The 22,127-nt window shown below is 43.3% G+C and overlaps 1 protein-coding gene across 1 annotated transcript; it reads left to right on the top strand.

Moving 5' to 3' along the window:
- The first annotated feature begins 5 nt into the window (after window positions 1-5).
- pgap1 (post-GPI attachment to proteins inositol deacylase 1) lies at window positions 6-18,644 on the top strand. Its single transcript, XM_069698753.1, has 26 exons — window positions 6-291; window positions 2,822-2,975; window positions 4,699-4,874; window positions 6,294-6,465; window positions 6,570-6,730; window positions 7,232-7,284; window positions 7,381-7,447; window positions 7,667-7,772; window positions 7,972-8,030; window positions 8,282-8,365; window positions 8,978-9,027; window positions 9,866-9,917; window positions 9,998-10,075; window positions 10,482-10,557; window positions 10,637-10,710; window positions 10,798-10,849; window positions 10,932-10,998; window positions 11,077-11,182; window positions 11,287-11,325; window positions 11,892-12,076; window positions 12,235-12,465; window positions 12,558-12,693; window positions 12,869-12,919; window positions 13,606-13,820; window positions 14,621-14,725; window positions 16,054-18,644. The coding sequence occupies exons 1-26, from the start codon at window positions 139-141 to the stop codon at window positions 16,190-16,192; spliced, it is 2,841 nt and encodes a 946-aa protein (XP_069554854.1). The 5' UTR covers window positions 6-138; the 3' UTR covers window positions 16,193-18,644.
- The last annotated feature ends 3,483 nt before the right edge of the window (window positions 18,645-22,127 follow it).

Consider the following 22,127-nt stretch of genomic DNA (forward strand, 5'->3'; position numbering starts at 1 on the left):
GTGTGTGTGTGTGTGTGTGTGTGTGTGTGTGTGTGTGGCTGACAGCTCGTGAGGCGGCGGCGGCGTCTCGATCTGTCGGTGGGAGCGACCGGGCTGGACACGGAGCCATGGAGGCTGAACACCTGTAACGAGACGAAGATGCGGACTCGCAGCGGAACCATGAAAGTCGCCACGGTGGCCTTTTACGGGGTGGCCGTGGGGCTCCTGGCGGTTGGCCTGCGAGAGTTGCTGACCGGCTTCGAGGAGAACAGATGCAGTATGACCTACATGTTTGAATACCCAGAGTACCGGGTGAGTACCCGGCGTCATTATTACACTTAAAGCGACGTTAACGTCCGCGAATTAGCCCGCAAAGCGAGCTGTGCTTTAGACGGCGCTGTTTGTGGCTGAGGAGGACCGTGTTGACATGGCAACAACAGACGTCAATGTGGACTGACAGGTGTGTTCTTCATTCATTTCCTGAATACCTGACTGACAGGGAGGGTGTGTGTGTGTGTGTGTGTGTGTGTGTGTGTGTGTGTGTGTGTGTGTGTGTGTGTGTGTGTGTGTGTGTGTGTGTGTGTGTGTGTGTGTGTGTGGTTGTTGAGGTGGTAGTAGTTGAGGAATCAGATTAGCACAAATTAGCCAGTTCATGAAAGCATAGAGTAGCTGCTGGTCCTCGGACCCTCCCAGCAGGAGGTCACCAGCAGATCAGCTCCACCATCACGTTTTAAATACACACGATATTATCAAGCCAGGTGAAGAGAGCTGAAGTTTGCTGCCGGCAGTGGTCCTTTCCTCTGCTTATTGTGTCCATCTGTCCAGAAGTGGGGCACAGCTGCAGGCAGTGTGCTGCACCGGCAGATCAGCTGCAGGCTTTTTTTTGTTCTTGTAATGATACCAGAGAAGAAGAAGAAAAATAGTCCCATTAATATGGTACAAAGGGTTTTGTGCCATGTTTATTGTGGTTAATGGTTTCTTGAATCAGGACAGGCTAAGTGTTGTGGTGAATACAGCCGAGATAGGAAATGATGATACAGGAAATACTTCTAAACACATAGTGAGTCTAGGGCTGTAAATTATGATTTATTTTCATTGTCGATCGATCTGTCGACTGTTTTCTTCATTAATTGAGGAGCTGTTTGATCATAAAAATAGACAAACATGTCCACTGGTGTTTCACAAAGTCTAAAGTGCAGCCTTAAATGTATATTTTTGTATATGACCAAAATATAGTCAGTTTATTATCTCGCAGAATTAAAGGAACCAAAAACGATCCACATTTAAGAAGCTGGACTCAGATCAATTAAAAAAAAACAATTAAACGAGCATCAAAAAAAGTTGGAATTACATTTTCTGTCGATCATCTAATCATCTAAATGTTGCAGCTCTAATTGTGAAACAGCTGAATTTCTACATTTTAGTAAAATAATGTGATTTAAAAACAGACAAAAGTATTAAATCCTCACATTTTACAGTCATAGAAAAGAGCTTTTTTTTTGTGGCAGTTTTGCCAAAAGTTTGTCAACATTTTTCTTATTTATCTTTAATAATTGACCCTGAAAAATATTTGTACTGCATGTGTTACACTTTATATGGATATCTAATAAGTGTTGTTGGTAAAAGTTGCCAATTGAAGCAATAACTTCTTCAATAAGTTGCTGCAAAAGCTGCTGTTGTTCCGGCACCAGCGGCGTCGCTTGACGTGTACAGGGACGTCGTTGGTGTTCGAAGCACTCCAGGCCGGTTCAGCTGTCCTGGCACCCGGAGAGGGCTCAAAAAAAAAAAAAAAACCTCGCTGTCTCTGCACTTGTACTGCAATAGCGTACGTTTCCAACAGCAGACATGTCATCCAAAAATATGAGTGCAGAGGACGTTGTGGCCGACGATAGGTTTCACATTTAGCCGTACTTATTTGAGTATTTGGCCGAAGAAATGCAGCAGAGAGAGATTTCCCCCCCGTGGGATTAATAAAGTCTAAGTCTGAGGTCAATGCGATGGTGGCATTGGCCAAGTAGGAGGTTAAATCTCCGGTGGGGAGCGTACGGAAACCGAACCGCTGCGACAGACAGCTGCTGGTGCTGCTTTTGCTGAGAGCAAACGGTGACCGGTGGTGACTTCGCTCAAATTTCCCTCCAAATGCCGACACAAACAGAATCATTTAGCTCCAGTGAATTTCAGCGTGGGCAGTTTTTTTTGTCGGCTGCTGGCACCGGATGAGATCCACGTGTCCCGATGTGTTCGAAGTTTTACTCCTCACTTGAACAGAGGTGTGCTGGAGACCCTCTTCAGGATACCGATGATAACTTGGGGGGGGAAAAAAAGACTGAAACCAGCAGCAGTTTTTGTTACTAGATGCTGTTTTGGCCAAACAAAGTAGGCGAGGGTGGTGATACATGGCAACGTTGGACGTGGGGATTCAACAACACCTTGTTTGTGTTGTTTGTGTTTACTATAACCAGCACTCTTTTTATTGAGTTGGTACAACGAGGGGATCGTGGACACACGCTTTGTAGTTTATTTTGACACACCGTCCCGCTGCCACAAATACTCAGAGCACTAAATAAAGACATGAACCTGCAGCTGAAAATAGTCCCCAACATCTGCACTGTTTTCTACTGTTAAGTAACATCTGTTAAAAAAAAAAAAAAAAAAAAAAAAACTACAGAGGCAGGATGTTTCGGAGAATCACAGCCTTTAAAAAAAAAATTAATAATAATCATTTTAAAAACGGTTTATTTGCCACAGGATAAGAAGGACGTTGGACTGCATTGAAATGTTAAGAGTTTGAAATAATTGTTCACCTCGTCATCCGTGTCTCTGCGTGTGTGTGTGTGAGCAGCGCGTGGCTCTGCCGCGCCGCGTGGCCCGACTGTACCCGGCCTACGGACTCTACCTGTACGGAGAGGGTCTGTACGCCCAGGAGACCCGCGCGCTCAAACTCACCGGCGCCCCCGTGCTGTTCCTGCCTGGAAACGCAGGAAGTTACAAACAAGGTGAGTGAAAAAAATATAAAGGTGAATTTAATTTATAGCATTTGAATTAGCATCCGGCAAGAAGAGGGGAGGAAACGAGTAACTGTTACTGAGGCACAAAGGAAACTAAATCTTTGAATCTGGCTTTTTATTTGGAGTAATGTTTATCGTCTCGGTTTTTAAGATTTGATTATTGTTTATTCTACCTTATTGAATTTATTGATTGATTGTCAACGCGTTTAATTGTTGTCCTGCAGTTTCTTTAACCAACAATAAGTTTACACCATTTTTTGTTTGTTTGTTTTGATGTGTTGCTTTAATGTGAAACACTTCGTGCTGCAGGCTTGTACGAAAGGTGCCGTATAAATACAGCTGAGTTGAGTTGAGGCACAACTGGGAGAAAGTGACTTATTTTTCATGTTTGTGAGGTTTTGCAAGGACATGAGGTCGGCTTCATGCTTTTTGTTGATTAGTTTGGCAAAAAAAAAAAAATTGCATCGTTCTTCACTTTCTGTCTTGTAAGGTAGCGGATGCTCAACCTTTGCTGTACAACAGAAGTTATGTTTCCTCAGTTCCTTTTGTTTGTGAGGTGCTCAAATTCACATGTATTCATGTTTTTGCAGCCATTTTACAAATGTGTTTGTTTTTGTTTTGCATTTCCTCTGGTTTCGGGGAGGTTCTTGTATCATTTTAAGGCAATCTACACCCTCTTAACCATTCAAATCATACTTTCTTATTGTCATTCAGTCCACAAACTGAATGACTAAAAAGGAAAAATAGAAAGATAAAGACCGAAACCAACAATGAATTGGTCCTAACAAGTATTGTGTGTGTATCCACAGCCTGATCTTTCTCTGCTCCATAAAGCTCCACAAAAAGCGATGTAAAAACAGCTCTGAATTCTTCCTTCCTTCCTGTGAACACACGCTGTGGTTTATTTCGGTCCCGTCCCACACAAACACACACCGTCCTGCTTCCACAAATACTCGGCACTAAATGAAGACATTAATATGCAGCTGAAAATTGTCCCCAATACTTGCACTGTCCTGTTAAGTAATGTCTGCTACCACAGGGCACGCAGGAAGTCAGACTGTATTAATATGTTTGAGTTTGAAAAAATTCTGAGGGAGTTTTTGGAAAAGCAAACTATATATTTTCAAATTCACTTACGCTCTTAATGACACAAATCATTAGCGAGACGATGCTGGTCCACAGCTTGTGTGTGTGTGTGTGTGTGTGTGTGTGTGTGTGTGTGTGTGTGTGTGTGTGTGTGTGTGTGTGTGTGTGTGTGTGTGTGTGTGTGTGTAGGAGGAGAACACAAACACATTTTGCCTCTACTGTGGTGTTTGTGTTGCTGGTTCCAGGCGCTCTGTTCCTCGCCGTTTCTTCTCCTACGTTCGCATCCTTCAAGCCGATGTATTTTTAACAAAAGCTGTTCTTCAACTGGCTGAGTGTCAGATCAGATATGAGCGGTGCTGGTGTTCAGCGTTCAGCTGGTATTCAGCGTGAATTTAATGAGCCTTAGAGTTGTCTTTTTAGATCACGAATAGCTGCCCTTCGAATGAGAAGAAGCTCAAGACACGATGACTTTAATCAATAATTCAAAATCTATAAAAACCTATTTGTGCATAAATGATTATTGCAGCATTAACACTGACCCTACATCTGCTTGATTTCACTCAGCTCTCTGCACTTTATTTGTACACAATAATACATCATCACCCGTCTCGTCCTCCTCGTGCAGCTCGCTCCCTGGGCTCGGTCGCCCTGAGGAAGGCCGAGAACACGGAGGGAGGTCTCCACTTCAACGTGTTCACCGTGGACTTCAACGAGGAGCTGGTGGCCCTGTACGGCGGCAGTCTGCTCCGGCAGACACACTTCCTGCACGAGAGCATTAAGGCCATCCTGAGGCTCTACAAGGTCAGGCCTCAAATATCATCCACCCGTCAGGCCGGGTTACTCAATGCACATGGCGGATATGGCTGGTGGAGTAATATTTCAGCGTGGAGGGGATATATATCACACACATCTCCTATACCATCACCTATATGTACATACAAGAAGTTAGTTGATCCTTCTGACTCGCGCGTCCTCAGCTGTGACAAAGTTGATATAGCAACAGCAGGATAAATTAAAATGAGTACAAGAAGCAGAAAAATGCTCAACATATCTGTCATTTAAAGCTGCAGTAGGTGATATTATTTCATTATTATTATTATTTTTGGTTGAAAGAACTAACTTTGACTGTTTTTTATTGAAGGGTTCATTTAAAAAAAATTGCCGGTGAGCTTCTGCTTCTTTGTATTTACAGTTTTAAAAACGACCCCGATCTGAAATAAATAACCAATCAGGATTAATTGGCGCATAACTGGCCAATCACAGAAAATTGATCGAATATAAAAGTGGACGTAGCTTCTGGGTCTGAAAAATGAGGCCAATGTGGAAGTGCCTTAAGCTGCAATACCATCGAGTGCCACTAGAGGTTGGCTCCAAAAAGCCTCCGGCTCCATAGACTCCCATTCAACTAGTCTTACAAAATTCTCAGTCAATACACTTTTTCCACAAGTTATTTCGGTTTTGTTAGATAAAGTCACTCCTACTTATTAGTTTTCTGGTGGTCCATTTGAAAAAAATCCTGTCATTGATTTGAAAATAACCTTCAAAAAGCTGTGTTTTTGGGGGTGTGTCTGTTTGATTGACAGGCCTGTGTGCAGTCAGGTTACAGCTATCAGTGGGCGGGACGTAGTATCTTTGGGTTTCCAATCAGATAGAGTCAGATCCACTGGTCGATCCTCCCCAGCTCGTCCAAATACGGTCACTTCCTGCTCCAAACCGCTGGAAACTAGCAACATGGCACCGGCCGATATACGAACTCGAGGCTTCTTAACGTTCGTTCACCAACCAATTGTGATGTCACTGTTGGTTGCCACTTGGTGTCTACATGTTTTACTTCTTCTTGTGTCCTCTGCGTGGCTCGGCGTCGTGCACGTAGAAGCTGTGTCAACGTTTTGATTATACCTCGTACTTTAACTGGAGTTAATCCTTAAAATGTTGGATTGTAAGTAACACTTCCGTAGAATAAATGCATATTTACCTACATGTTAGTTACTCTGCTTTTGCCAGTGATAAAGCGGTCGGGCAACCAGCTCTCGAATATCGCCTGTAACTGAAACGCATCCAACGAGGTTTGACCTTTTGTGCTCCAACTTTAATCACATCGGTCAAAAGGAATTGAATCGAGGTTTAAAAAGAGCAGTCTTCAAAAGTCATAACAGCTTATTGCCAAACACAAAGTTAAACTTGGAGACTCAAAAGTATCACCAGTTTCTTCTCTCGCAGCACCTGAAGACGCCGCCTCAGAGCGTGGTGCTCGTCGGTCACTCCATGGGAGGAGTGGTGGCCCGAGCGCTCTTCACTCTGCCTCGCTTCAACACCAATCTGGTCAGCCTCATCATCACGCAGGCCTCCCCTCACCTGGCCCCGGTGCTGGCGCTGGACCCGTACCTGCTAGGTGAGCAGAGCCGTCGCGCTCCTCGTCTTCAATGGGGACTCGTTTACGTGTTAAAATATAGTCAGACGTTTCTCTGAATGTCTGTTTGTCCGTGTCGTTCGTAGATTTCTACTCCGCGGTGAGACAGAAGTGGGTGAACCAGGCGAGGAAACTCAGGAACGTCACGGTGTTGTCCGTCGGGGGTGGTTACCGTGACTACCAGGTCCGCTCCGGCCTCACGTCCCTTCCGTGTCCCCCAGGAGACCCCAATAAGATATCACTGGTGGTACGATGCGTTTGTGAATTGGTTAAGTGGCATTTGATCATGTCTCATGTCCTTTTTCTACTTCAGGAACAAAATGTAGTTCCTCTTGTATAATTTACGATCATAGGCTGTATATAAAAGTGGACGTAGCTTCCGGGTCTGAAAAATTAGGCCGGTGCGGAAATGCCTTAAATTGCAATACCACCGAGTGCCACTAGACCTCCGGCTCCGCAGACTGCCATTCAACTCGTCTCATAAAATTCTAAGTCAATAAAATTTCCCCACGAGTTATTTCAGTGTTGTTAGCTGAAGTCACTCCTTCTCATCAGTTTTCTGGTGGTCCACCTGAAAATAATCCCGTCATTAATTAGAAAATAAGCCCCAAAAAACTGTGTTTTTGGGGGGCGTGGTTGGCGATTGTTGATGCCTCAGAAAAGTCCTCCTTCAGGGGTAGAATTTTCTTTCTGCGTCTGACTGCTCTTCTTCACATTCACATTTTAATATCTTCTTGTTTTTGCCAAGGCGACTGCAGTTCCCAGGACGTGGGTGTCCACTGATCATCTGTCCATTGTTTGGTAAAAGTCTTCAAATATGGCTACACAAAGTCATTTCTCTGGAACCATATTTACATGTTACTGAGAGTGTTTCTATGCCGTGTCTTTGTGTCGCAGGTGTAAAGAGCTCGTTCTTGCGACTGTCAGGGCGTTCTTCGACCTCATCGACCCTGAAACCAGACAGGCGAGAACAACATTTATCTTTGTTTTAAAGGAACCTTTCTGTGTAAATGTAATGTGGATAAATATAGAGGGGTGCTGTTAAAGCATAAAACAGTGATCCCATCATAGACTCGTGGCAGTTTTACATCAAAGCCCCTGAAACAGAACAACTCTGACAAGCTGTCATTGCAAAGCGCACGTCTCATCTTTAATGAGGATTTTTTTCTTTTTCTTTTAACAGTTCACAGGAAACCCAGAAAAGAAAATGGCCGTACTGAACCATCATTTCATCAGACACCCTGTGAGGATGCTGGGAGAAACTCAAGACACCTCCATCTCCATTTTAGGTGAGAGAGAGAAGCTTTAACGTGGAGAGGCTGGAACGAACAGAGAAATCTGCTCCGTTAGTTTCCTGTTCAGAGCTTCACAGACGGAGACAAACCTTTTACATGTGCTCTGCATTTTTAAAGTATTTGGAGTTTTTAATAAGTTTGGATTAATTAGCTATTAAATAATCACTCGTATCTGTGTCCCGTTCTTTTCCAGATTTCCCTGAAGCGTGGAGCGAAGTTAACACACTGCGTCTGGCTTACAGCACACCAAAGGTACCACACCTTGTAACGATATGATAAACACACTCCTTACAACACAGTCAAAGAAAAATTGGAATAAAAAAAATGAAAAAGATTTTCTGCCAGACGCCATTTTACCGAAGCAAACTGTACAAATTCTTAAACTCCTCCAATGTAATATAAATGCAGCCGTGCGGACTGCTGTCTCGTCATTATTTCACAAATGATCTAAGAACAAAAAGCTCTGATACGAACATAAGAAGATGCTCCGCTCTTCCTGACAGGAAGGACAAGTCAAATACTTCCAGTTCGCGCTGTCGAGCCGGCGGAAAGCCTACAGCCATTTTTACTGCCGCAGCAACAACCTGGTGAGTTTTCGGCGCTGTTCTGGTAATGTTGTGCTCTCTGGGGGTGACGAGCTGATGTTATGTATCTCAAGACATATAAATTGGTATAAACTAATTTGTTGGCTGAAATGAGCTGATCTGAAAACTTCTCTTCAGAACATAATGCTTGGGATAAATATTATATTATGCTGTCTGTGATTTTGTAGTTATTTGTAGTTAATAAATCCCAGTGAAGTTTAGTGTTTCAGTGCACTGAGGTCAGTGTGGACAATAAACTGTAAATATGTTTGCCTCCATGTCTTCGTCACAGCATCAGTGTGTTTGATGACCACATTTGAGGGATCGTTGCAAAGCATGTGTTTACTCCCAAATATCACCGTTGTCCACTAAATCCAGTATCAGTCAGACTAGATTGTTTCAGATTTCTAAAAAGCTGCCTCCATCTTAGATGCATATATCTGAATGAAGTGGAAACAAATGGTAGTTCGGTCTTAGCAGGCGACTACATTGCTGGGTAAAATGTACGTGCTAAATCTACATACTTTGTGAAGCAGAACTAATTTACCTTTTAGATCATAATTTACCTGTCAAATCATCAAAGTGAAACATGATTGCGATGTGTTGTTTCAACAGGAGATGACCAGCTGGGTGTACGGCTGCGTGCACAGGAACGGTTCTTCATGGTAAAAGGATGATTATCCTGCACTTGTTTTTCCTCCAACTTTTACCTTCAATCAACGTCCTAAATGTCACATGGCTCTTATTCTTCTGTGAAAACTGTGATGTGTTTTGTGGTTAAATTAGATGAGGCGAGCATTTGTGTTTCTCTTAATTTGTTTTTGTTTTTTCCGCCGCATGTATATTGCGGTCCGTCCCTTTATTATGAGCACAATATCTCAGGAACACCGTGAGGGTACTTTTTCAGAGTTGGCACACAAATGTTCTCTCAATAATTTAAAAAATCTCAATAATCAATGCGGTAATTATGACAACATTTTATACAAATAATTAACAGGATAAAATGGTCAAAGGTCAACGTCACTCTGACACCTTAATGTTCCAGAAAATCACTTCTCTGTCTATTAGTTAACACCATAACTCGGGGAGAGAAGGGAAGATTGTGACCACATTTCACACTTGGTGGGAAACTGAACCGGTGACACAGATCTCTGGTGTCCATCTTGAAACTGTGCTGAACGTGAAGACGTTCTGTGCTGTCAGGTTGAAGATGTGTGAAGCGTTTAACAATCTGTAGCTTCTTTACAGCAGCATCCATATTTGGAGCATCGCCCGCTGTCATGGCAACAACTTCATTTTCTATCAGAATCAGATTTATTGGCCAAGCATGTGAACACCGGACTCTGTTGTTTGTTTCTGTCAGTGGATCTACATCTCACACACAGAGCAGAGCGAGAACAACGGAGTTTGACAAAGTCAAGTCAAATCAATTTCGTTTATAGATCTTTGTATCACAAATCATGGATGTAAACTGCAGCTTAATTCTACTTTTTCATTTCCCAGTGTGCATGCCGTGGATCTGTCCATGGGAACTGAGCTTCTGCCTCCTTACAAGGTAATTTTCCTGTGAAGAGTCTCCGTCCGGTCCGACCTGCTGCCCGCCGGCTGCTCATGACTGTCTGTCCTCCTCCTCAGGTTCTGGTTCTGAGTGTCAGTGACTTGTCTTCAGTCACTCACCTGGTCGTTTCAGCCTCCAACCTCAACGGCAAACTGGTACGTGAAACCAAACGAGGACTCACTTTGATCACGTTAACCTGCAGACCACGTCTTTGATTTTCTCTCTCGAGGAACAGTTCGCTGCCCATTGCCTATATTTGCAATGAGGACACTGAAGTTAACTTCAGTTGGTTTATTTAAATAAGAAACAGCATAACTCTTATCAGATTTTACTCCAGCTTTCAGAGCAGCTTTCCAACATGTGGAACTGTAGATTTTGTCCTCAGTGTCCACAGCTCCAATAAGACAACTATGCAGCAGTATGTACCGATGAGTGTCTGTGGACAGTGTGGAGAGGAGATGGCATGCAGACAATCGCTGCTGCTTGGGATCAGTCGCAGCCACCAGCAGAATCAGAGTCAGAATCAAAGGGTCTCTTAAGGTTTATCTGTGTGGTCTACAGTTCACAGTGGAGTGCGAGTGGCAGAGACAAGAATCTCAGACTCTGTCTGTCCCGGTGCCGCATGTCCTGTCCTTCGGTGAGTTAACTTCCCGCTCGCACGGATTAACAAACGTCTGTGTAGCAAAAAAACTTCTCAGGAGCTGTTGATTTTCCAGGTTGGAGTGCCAGCGATGTGACGGTCAACTCCTCCGGACTGCTTCACACCATCAAGCTGCAACACTTTCACCAGGTAACTTTTTATTGTTCATTCAAAAGCATTTGAAAGTTTCTCTTTTCCTACGTTGTCACTGAATCCTGAGCACATCTGTGTCTGCAGGTCTATCAGGCTTTCAGAATTAATGTTGCAAGTCAGTGCAAAGTCCACAAAGGTGAGTTTGTCTTTTGATTTATACTTATGACACATGTGCGCATGCTGAAATGTAATAACAATGATTGATTGTCTCTATGTAGAGAGATTGCCCAACGTGTACAGGATGAAAGTGTCGTGGTTTCGAGAGGACTCTTTAACCACAGTCAGGTGAGTTTCGCTAAACGTTTGTCTCCCAGCTGTCGGCCCATTTAAATCTCATATTAAGTGATGTGATGCGTCTGCCAGTGTGCCGTCGGTGACGGAGATCTCAGGGATGCTACATACAAGTCGTCCAGACAACACCTCAGGTGTCCTCCTGCAGCTCCACACTGCCCCCAACTGCCAGTATAAGGTACTACACCACAGCTACTGTAAAGAAGTCACACATATCTGTATAACAAACTGTTTTTATCATCATTAAATTATGTGAAATTAATCATTTACCTTCTGGTTCAGGTGTCAATAAGAACTTCATTACCCAGGGTGCTCGGGCAGGTATGAGACACGTTCAATCTTCGCTGCTCAAACATTCTAAACCATCTTTAAACATTAAACCATCTTTAACATTGCATTAAATGCTTTTACTTTATTTTATTTTTGCATTCAATGCATTTATTTTATTTTTTGCATTCAATGCATTTATTTTTTATTTTTTTGCATTCAATGCATTTACATTATTTTATTTTTGCATTCAATGCATTTATTTTATTTTTTGCATTCAATGCATTTACTTTATTTTATTTTTTGCATTCAATGCATTTACTTTATTTTATTTTTTGCATTCAATGCATTATTTTATTTTTTTGCATTCAATGCATTTATTTTATTTTTTTGCATTCAATGCATTTACTTTATTTGTGATAGAGATGAGATCAAATTAGTAGACGCTCTTACAAGTCGGTTTATTTGTAAGAAGAACCATGCACAAAATACATGAATCTCAGACAGATAAGATGCTTTGTTCAGCTGCGAGCTAATTTCCATCTGCAGTCCCTTCTGCGTGAACAGTGATTCAGAACAGCGAACGTTTGCGTCTGATCCATCTCTCTTTTGTCGGGCAGATCCTGCGGTTCTGTGGCCCCATGGTGCCGGTGTACACAGCTGTAACCCTCCTCCTGGCCTGTGGCGGGCAGCTGTCCACCATACTGAAGTCGAGACGAGCTGCAGACATGAGCCAGGTGGTGGGCAACGGCCTGCAGCCCCATAAAGTCAACCTCTCTGTTTACACTCTGCACTTCTTACTGAGGTAAGATTTAGAAGTCTCACGTTGAAATAAAGGGGAATGTTTAATCTTTTGATACCTTTTAACACCGTTTTCTGGAGCTTTCAATGACATTATACTCCTCCTCATTAGACTCCTTCATATTCTCCAACCACATGATGTTTTTCTCCTTGCTCCCTCAGCTGTAGTAGCTTCCAGGAGGTTTGGTCCTTTCTCTGCCTCCCACCGATGGATTCACTCCCCCCAACGTTTCCTGATGGGACATTTAATGAATGGACTCCACCAGAGGAGGAGTGGCCTCACCTCCTGTCCCCTCTGCTCTACATCTTCGGAGCCGCCGTGGCGTTCTGGGGAAGCACGCTGCTCCGTCTGGTCATACGACTCATCTCGCTGGTATTAGCTCCGCTGCACAGGTACGGCTGGACATTTAGATGCTGAACCATGGAAGTGGGTGAACTTTTAGGCATCACGCTCACCTGGTTTTTCATTTTCGTTTGATGTGCAGACCGTCCGTGTCCAGAGACTGTGGCACCTTGCAACCGCGGACTCAGCTCCTCGTCACTCTGTGTCTGACTGTGACGGGCGGGACGTCCTGCGGGGCGCTGTCCATCTTCATCGCCTTTCTGCTCCACCTCTATCGGGTGAATCTTGTTCATAATCCTCCAGAGTGGATAATAGTAATTAAGCTGGTTTACAGTAGCCAAAGCATGGACTGTCTGTGTTTAGGTGTTGGTTCAGTAAATTGCATTGTTACATTATTTACTGGTTAAAATGTTTCTAATCGTCGTGTGGCCTGTTTTTGTTTGATTCTCTCAGGTACTGAGGCTGCAGATGACGGAACGCTCTTTGAGTCACATGCTGAATCTGGTAAGATTTTCCAGTTCCACTACAAACCATCTGAGGGTCAGTGTGATGTCGCTTTGTTCGCTGTGGCTGTGAATGAAGAGCAGTGCTGTGTTTCTAAATGTCGTACTTCCCTTAGTGCACTAACAAATAGTGCTCTTACACGTCGGGACTCTTACTTGTGTCGTGCAGGAATTTTGACGGTGTAGTGTTGTTTCATATCCCACACTGATGTTCTGCACTGACCGGAAAATCACCTCAACATGTGAACACATGACCCGCCAACATATCTTCAGCTTTAATTATTTTACCCAGAAATCGTGTTTTCATTTCATCTGTTTAACACACTCAATAAACACACTTAACTCTTCTGTCCAGCAGCAGCAGTGAAAAATAAACACTTTTGTGTCGCGTTCAGGGACATCTGCAGCTTCCTCGGATGTTTTCATTTGAAAAATCTTTACATCGGTGACCCCGCCCCTTCCTCTACGTAGCCAAGATGGCTACCGTTTAGGGCGGAAAGTGTCCATCGTTTCACACTTCTTTCATGAGCCGTTTTGAGTGCATCATCCTGGTACTTGTAGTTCACTGCATGTTTCTGTACTCGACAGTGCGAACGCACTTACGCACTCAAAATAGTGCGTGTTAGTACGGATGTACACCATTTGGAAGACAACTCTACAGCTCAGACTCCTCCTCCGTCTTCGCAGGCGCCCCGGAAGCACAAAGAAGCCGAGAACGGCGCAGTGGACGGCGAATCCACGAGCAATTCGTCTAAAGAATGCGGTGGCGCCCCCTTGCTGTCGGAGTGCGCCCTGCAGGAGGTGAGGGACGACCTGCAGCTCCACCTCTGCCTGTCGGCGCTCTTCACGCTGCCGGTCATGCTCAGCGCACCCTCGCTCATCCACTGGATCCGAAACCTGAGGTACGGGATCAGCACAGAGAGGCGGAGAAACCCACTGCTCTGCTGACGTGTCTTTGAGCAACACACCGAAGCCTGGCTCGCTTACAAAGGATGTTCATTTGACCTAAATGCTACTACGGCAAAATCCCTGCATGTGCAAAAGCAAAACGGCCTCAACAGCCTCCAGTTAAGTAAGTCGGTTTGAATTCCCGGTTACTGTAGCTGAGGCGTGCTCTTCATGCCACAGCTGCAGCTTCACACAGACAGGACAGGGACGATGCTGGGAGTCCTTATCGTGTGCTTGAAGAGGCCGAGAGATAAAAACAAAACGAGTGTTGTTGTTGCGTTTATACAAAACAACTTTTACCTTCTGACTTCCTCAAGCAGAATAAAACGTAGTTCTTGGCAACCTATACTTTATTTCTATATTAGTTTTGATAATAAATGGACTGTTGTTGTCTGAAGGACTTGAATAGGAAAGATCTTTATTGTCAGTATGCTCAGAACCTTTTGAAAGCGTAACATACAAATTCATGAATAAAAACAATAAAGGTAGAAAAAAAAATGCATAAAAAAGGACTTTTGCAAGCAAAGTTGCATTTCTCTGTTATGTTACTAATTTAATTTGAAGTCTACTTGTATTTTAATTGTGCGAAATAGGTGTTTTTTTTATGAAATCAGTTTTGCTTATATTGAGGATTATTTTCTTCATTGTTTTATCGCAAAATTAGACATTCAGGCTGAAATAAGTAAAAAGTCTAAATGCTGGTGCGCTGGTATGTAAGGCGTTGTTGTTTATGCTGTGTTGTGATCCTCTGCAGGTATTCCACCCAGTTGGATCCGGATCCTTGCTGGCCCCACATTGTGCCTCTAATTATTGTCTACGTGCTGCTTATTAACTGCAACACTTTAATACTCAGCAACAGGTAGGAGCACAGCATCTCCGACACACACCAGGGTTTCCTACAGGTGGAGAGTTTACTGGTGGCGGTGGGCGACTCAGTGTGTGACCGGTGTTCACGCAGAGACTCGTGCAGTCCAGATGGTTATTTTCTGTAGCTACAATTTGAAGATGTCCCCTAAACGCCTCACATGCAGACTCTTGGTAGACGTTACAGTTTGCTATGGTCCCTAAATGCCTCACGTGCAGCCTATCTGTAGACGCCCAGTGAAGCTTTCTACCTCAGTCTTTGCAGTGCACACAGTTCATGTGTGGCCAGAACAGTTTGAAAAGAATGAAAAGGGGTGTTTAATATTTTTTTTAAATTAAAATAAAAAAAAATTGTAAAAGTTGAAAGCCCATGTTTCTCCCACCACTGGGAGCCCTGAAAGAAACACATGATGAGGTCAAAACCTTCGGTTATTTGGCTGTACCATGTACGAAACACGAGAGCTTATCATTTGAAATGAGGTCGAGGCATTCTGCCGACAAGTTGTGTAACTTTGACCCCTCACTGAATCAGTTCCAGACATTCCTGTTTACAGGCCTGTTCGGGCAGAAATATTGTATTTAAGTTATTTATGTAATTTATGAGCACCAGTTCTGTTTCAGCTCAGTGAGAATCTCTGCTGCATTTTTGCTGCCATCGACAGTTGCACTAGTTTCTCTCCTCTGCTCTCTCGCTGCGTTCAAATGGGGTCGTATTTACCGTCTACGCGACAAGAGTCCGTATGAACGGCGCCCTCTTGCGCCCTCTTCACGACGTCAGAACTCTAAATTTTCGATAAGCCTCGAGTTTCAGTTGTGATGTGTTTGCTGACGTTTACGGAAACGTCAAGAGGACATGGAAGTAAACTTTTCGTTGGATGTTAAGATAATATATTGTAATTCTAGTCATGTAGAGTTTGTCTTTTATAACTCTTCTTTTTGTGCCTGTGCGTTTCCTGCCTTACGTTATCCCCCTGTTAGCTTGCTAAATTGTTAGCCTCTGTGGCTTCTAGACACCGTCCACGTTGCCGTTTCCTAGCAACGGTGGTTTTACGATTAAACCACTTAAACGCCAAGTCGGGTTTAGTAGAGCAGAGGACAGACAGATGAAGTAGAGCGAAGGAAGATTGTTCACTAGCTAATCAATCACGGATGGCGTCATTTCCTCAGATAGATAAGTAAATAATACATTTAATAAATAAAAAATGGATCATCAAATATACTTTGGCGACTCTCCCGAGTAAAGTCTACCTGTAAGGAAACACTGCACACATTCCTTTTGAGCTTTCTTACCCCGGCTAGTAACTTCTCTTTAATCTATTCCAGTAAACTCCTGCCTGTGGCCTCCTGCCTCCCTCTCCCCTTGGCCATCACCATGGTGACCTTCTCGCCTCTTCACCTCTACCGAGTCACCTACTTCCTGTTGGCAGCACTCGTCCCCGTGGCCTCGTGTTGTCTCCTCTGACGGTATCTGGCTGGTTTCAGTCTCCATCTCTACCATAACATGCCTCTCTCTGAGTTTGAGCCCGGCTCTCTGAAGCCGGCGGACGCCGATTCGTCCCGAGAAGACTCGTCGCATCGAGCTGCCATGGAGCAGAGCCATAGACATACATAGCCCGGGGAACTGCCTGCTCAATGTTAGCACTAAACGCTCCACGGCAATTACACTCGGTTTGAAAATGAGAGGATGTAATGGCCCTGGAACATTTGGTTTGAATATGGCTCCGTTGGATTGTCCTGAAACCATGTTTGCCTTACTCTGTATATCTATAGCTCTGCCTTCAGGGAGCAGGAACTCCACAACCAGTGAAGCTACTGATATTAGAGATTCTCAACAGGGTCTTACTGTTAATGTGTCCCTTTTGGATTTTGTTGTTCCTAGTGGCTTCAGTGGCGTCTTTCACTGTGGTCACGACGCTGTAAACTCCGACACTGCCCGCTGCTGCTTAGCAATGACTTCGAGTTGTACCCGCCGACTGTCGAGCGACTTAACGTTCATTCCATCAGAAAAACCCAAAGCAGTCCTGTTTACATTCTCCCTCACGAAACGCTTCAGAAAGTCTCCGGCAAAGAAGCGGCGAGTTGTTTTTAAGGTGGCGTTTCAAGAGGGGCAGAACGTCGCTGTCCAAGACCGAAGAAGGCGCGTCGGGTTAGAAGCAGTTATCTGGGTTTTCTTTGACGTTGGCGAGGTCGTGCGCCGTGAATTCGTCCACCAGCGTCAGACTGTCATCACCCGGCTCTGCCGGGACGCTCTGAGGCGTCTGGGGGGGGGGGGGGGGGGGGATATTCGACGCAAACCACCCGAACCGTGGCGTGATGGTACTTTGATTCTTCAACACGACAACTCGACCGTTCAGTGAGTTCAAAACACGACGACGTCTCGCCTGCAACAACTCCACCCTCGCTCTCCACTCGCCAGATTTGGTTTCCGCCACTTCCTTCCGTTGCGCAAACATTTGACACAAAATTTGATGTTTGAAGTCCGCGGTGAAATGACAGATGTTCACGTACCGGTGGTCACAAAAACAGCAAAAGTAGAAGTTACTTTAACTCTACAGATCGATTCAAGAGCTGTCGGAATGAAAACATCCGATTTAACTAAATAAATAAATAAATCTGGCAGAATCACTGATGTTGAAATCAACACGATACCAAACTTCAAATGTGAATGCAGCTAAAAACTGTCCCGACTCGAGCGTATACTTCAGTACTTTACACACTTGCACAGGTAAAGAGGAGGAAATTACTCTGAACACAAGAAAAACACTCCGGTGATAAAGTGACATCAAATCTGCACAAATATAAAACCTGTCTTTGTAATTCACGTTTATTTCCAACCTTTGTTGATTAATGTGGGGGGGGGGGGATCCCAATTGTTCCCAGTCAGAATCATGAAGACATTTAAAGGGAAGTAAATACTTTCTCGCCGCCGCTGTAACATCTGATCCACAAACCTCTGTGTCAGAGACGACTCCCGTCTGTCTTTATGGGCCAAATTGGCTGAAGTGTTGACGGGTTAATTGAAATTACACCGAACATTAACGGACATTGATTGCTGGATAAATATGCTGAACAGACTCATTGTCATGGAGGGATGAGACTAACCCTAATACTAATTTGAACTTTTAGAAGGTTGGAAAAAACACGAAAAGACCAAAATCTGTGGCGCTCAGCCTGAAGCCCTCTGCCTCCGACTGAAGACATAAATAGTTTAAAACTGTTCACTAATATGTAGTTAAATTACATTTTTGTCTTTAACTAAAACTGAAGTACAGTAAGCCGTGCATTTATCGGGGACTATTTTCAGCTGCGGATTAATACAGGAGTTCTGGCGCTGGTGACTATTTCCAGCAGCTGCACGGCGTCTAATGAAAGAACACGTCGGCCGGTGGAACCGTTTGTTTTTGATCTTTTTCATTGAACTGTTTGACAGCAAGAGATTTTTTTTTTTTTTACAGAAATATCCCCAAACTTCTCCTTTAATGCGACGTCTTAGATAACAGGATGTCGGATTTGATATGACGAAGCTTCTGGGAAATGATAATCAAACCGTCATCATGATTGGAAACTGTTGACTGCCTGGTGATGGTGGTGTGTGTGTGTGTGTGTGTGCGTGTGTGTGCGTGTGTGTGTGTGTGTGTGTGTGTGTGTGCGTGTGTGTGTTGTCATGCTATAAAACAGAAGGCCTGACCTGTTTTTTTTGTTTTTTTTTGCTTTTTGTGTTTATATGTTGTTGCCAATGACTTTTTTTTTGCACTCAGTTTAATAAATCAATTGATTTTGTTCAGTCTTAAGGGAGGAATTCAAACTAATGCCGAGAGATGATCATGTAGGCGTTGTGACATCGCAAGAAAGAAGTTAGAGCTATAAAGTGGAAACGTGTTTTGGTGGGTCTCATCTGAGAGGGCAGGTTTTTTAAGTTTTTATATATAGTCTCTGTTTAAATCTGTCTTGTCTTATTTTAGTTTCCTCCTCCTCCTCCTCCTCCTCCTGCGGTTGCTCTCACCTCCTCTTCCTCCTGTCAGCGAAAGCAGCTGCTGTGCCTTTTTTCTGCCTCCTCCGCGTGTCTGCAGCAGTGCGTCGGTTTCACACCCGCCTGTCCGTTTAAAAGCGTCCGGTGCTCAGCAGCAGCACCGCGCTGAATGTAAGTGTAAACGTGGGACTTTTTAATAAGTAGATACTAAAAGGGACCAATCACGCTTGCCCCTACCCCTCCGCCCTCCTCCACCCTCCTCCAACCTCCTCCCAGGCAATGCACACACTCACAAGTCCGCCCCGCAAAGACACCGCTGTCGTCCCCGATGTGAATGTACGTGCACTGAATGTCTCGACGCGCGTTTTGAGTTTCTCTGCACCTCCCGGTGGTGACCGGCTCGTCTGCGTATCCGTCTGGTGCCGTTTTTAGTGCTTCGAGACGCAACGTCGTCTCACCGTGTGCCTCGTGAACCGGTGACACACACACACACACACACACACTACTTTGTAGAACAAACTAGTCGGGACGAGAGATTTGTTTTATATGACTGTATTTGTGATTTGTATCGGTGTTCACTGTGATCATGTCCTTACCAAATGTTTGAGGGTTTTTCTTGTCAAGCTTAAAAAGAAAATTCACACGAGTGACAAGTTTTCGTTTTCCAGTTTTGCTGTTTTGGGATATTTGGAATTGAAAAAAATGAGCTAAAATCTTGTGCGTTTTGTGTTTTAACTGAAAATGTAATAACAATTCTTGAATATATTCAGAATAAGGTGGAAAACTTGGACTGAAATAAAGCAGGGAAGCAAAGTCCTTTTTGAATACTGCCATTTAAAAGCCGGTAAAACAAACTGTGATCCTGTTTCTCTCTTGTTGTTGTGCAGCTGTGAAAAATGTGTCTCACATCTTTTCATTTGTGTAACAACAACTTATTTCCAATTCAGATAAAAGGATGTTGAAGCAAGTGCGTACATTATTTATTCAGATTACTTTATAATGCGATACCTCGATCTTCAATTAGTCCATGAAATATATTCCTTTGTTATGAGTTCAGTTATTTCACATTTGAATTAAAGCACACAAAGAAAAATGCATCATCTGCTCCACTTCTTTGCATTGAACACTAAACATCCACAGTGCACTTGCTGCGCAGCTACTTAAAACGTATTGTATGCTGCTTCTACCAAAAACAAAAACAAAAAGAGGTTGCTTGTTCAAGATTTTGCACCGCTCAACAAAAAAAACAAAACACTTTAACGGGTACTTTTCTTTGTTCTGTCGCTCCTTGTGCTCCTTGTGCTCCTTGTGCTCCTTGCATAGACTGTTAAATCAAAACCGACGCCGAGCTCAACTAAAGTATAAAATTCCATTTAAAAGCTGGTCACTGCTGAAAAGGTATTTGTGTTACTTTGAATTGAGAGACAGTAACTTGAGTGCATTATTTACCATTTTCTATACCGAGTAAAATACTGAAAAACGCATATTTAGCAGTTTTATCTGGTAAATAAATCCTACTAAATGTCACTACTGTCTCTAACGTCGGGGAGTTTCCCATCTCTTGCTTCTGCCTGGAGGGATGTTGAGACCTGTAACCCGCCAGCTGCTCCTGGTTGTGCAGAGCTGCGAATATGCCGGGCGGTGAGGTGACCGACGTGGAAACATATCACACCTCTAGTTTCCTTTAGTCATCGTTTCTGGCAAGGCTCTGGTGCGGAAGAGTATTTAATCCTCAGGTTTATGCATTGCTGTGTCAAATTTGGTTGCTTTGATGTTTTTATATTTCTCACATTTTTATCTGATGTCATTGTAAATGGGCAATTTTTTTTGGCACCATTGTTGTTGCAATAAAAACCAAGAAAAATAAGTGTTTGAGATTTTTTATTAAATCTTTTTTTTTTTTACTTGTGAAATGCTATGGGTGTTAAAATGCAACAAAAAAAAAAATGACCATAAGGATGATGAAGGTGTTGAAGGTGTTAAAGCCCCTACAGGTCCAACCCAATTTACCAGAGGATGAGGAAGATGTCACTCAGGTGTTGAAAAAGTGGACAAAAATTGTGTTAATAGCTAAAATTATTATTATTTGTACATTTATTTTCGTGCCCTTTCGTACATATTTGTTTAAATTGAGTTTTTTTTGCATTTAGTTAGTGTACATCCAAAGCGTGGTGTGGTGGGATTTGCAGAGTTTAATTAGGTTAATTGGGCATTTATTTCATTATTTTAAGTCACGATTCATTCGTCATTATTACTTTTGAGATGCATCACTTGAAACTATTTTAAAATGGCGGCTCTCGCTTCCACGGCACTGAAAAAGTTTGGGGCCGAAAGCGAACTGCAGATACCTCTCCTACGAACACTGGGCAGTATTTGTTGACGAAAGTAGCCTAATATTTATGGGAGATACCTTTTTTCCTACCACAGCTAAAAGGTAAGAGAATATGGGATGTAACCGGTGGATGTAACTTTATCTTAACATGAACTAGCGTTGAGGAGGTCAGTGAGATAAAGACAGCTCATTTCTTTTCTTGTTTCGGTGTTTTTCTGCCTCCTGGTGGTCAAACATGTCTCACTGTTAAATTACTTTACCAGTGAAATGTTAGATACAGATTACACAAAGCAAAAATGACACATTTCCTGCTTCCAGCTGCTCAGGTTTAAGGATTTGCAGACTTTTTTTTCTCTTAATTTATGTTGAAATTGTCATTTATTTTTTTTGGTCATTTTAATGTTTGGCCATGAGAGTAAGTGCATGTATGTAAGTGCATCTTTTGGGGGAAAAAATAAAAAGATTAATGGAGGAAATACTCGGGGGAAGCATCCATTGTGAAAATAATCATTACTATTCAGTTACAGGCTGTGACATGCTGAGAGTTTATAAATGATGTGTTCTCTGTGAACACACTGCAATGCAGTACTGGACCTGAACCAGCGGAGGGCGGTGTTTCCCTGCTGTGTGAAATCTGACAGCTGCAGTGGATCATTCAGCCTCTGCAGTAACTTCATGCTGTTTTCAGGTGAAGGATCTTCTTAAATTGGCGTTTTTAATCAAATGGATATCAATTCTGTTATTACAGGAGACGCGGGACCTACAGAGAAACAACATTTGGGAGGATCTCATGCTGTCAGTATATTTAACTTGAACTATTTCAACACGAGTATTTTGAACTCAGTAATGTTCCGTCTAATCGTGTCCAAAAGGTGCCTCGGCCCCTCGAGGTATAGAAAACAAGCCCACCTTTATATACAAACGTAACACATCGCCACATTTTTCTCAGTAGTTTCAGGTAAAGTGGTGACACCCCTTGTTCCTTTAAGCTCATCTGTTACTTTATTATTCACTTTTAATCTCAATTAATTACACGGTACGTTGCAGGTTGTATGGAAAAACGTATTCAGAATGCAATTTCACCGTTAAGTGGCC

This window comes from Brachyistius frenatus, unplaced genomic scaffold, assembly GCF_029030835.1.
Source record: "Brachyistius frenatus isolate BFR_SWC_R1_liver_20210118 unplaced genomic scaffold, ASM2903083v1 Contig_28, whole genome shotgun sequence".
Taxonomy (NCBI): domain Eukaryota; kingdom Metazoa; phylum Chordata; class Actinopteri; family Embiotocidae; genus Brachyistius; species Brachyistius frenatus.

Bases quoted from the DNA above. Each gene is read 5' to 3' on its own strand.
- pgap1 (XM_069698753.1), top strand. From the start codon at position 139: ATGCGGACTCGCAGCGGAACCATGAAAGTCGCCACGGTGGCCTTTTAC. The intron at 4,875-6,293 runs GTCAGGCCTCAA...CTTCTCTCGCAG, and splicing joins CCATCCTGAGGCTCTACAAG to CACCTGAAGACGCCGCCTCA. The intron at 11,326-11,891 runs GTATGAGACACG...TTTGTCGGGCAG, and splicing joins TACCCAGGGTGCTCGGGCAG to ATCCTGCGGTTCTGTGGCCC.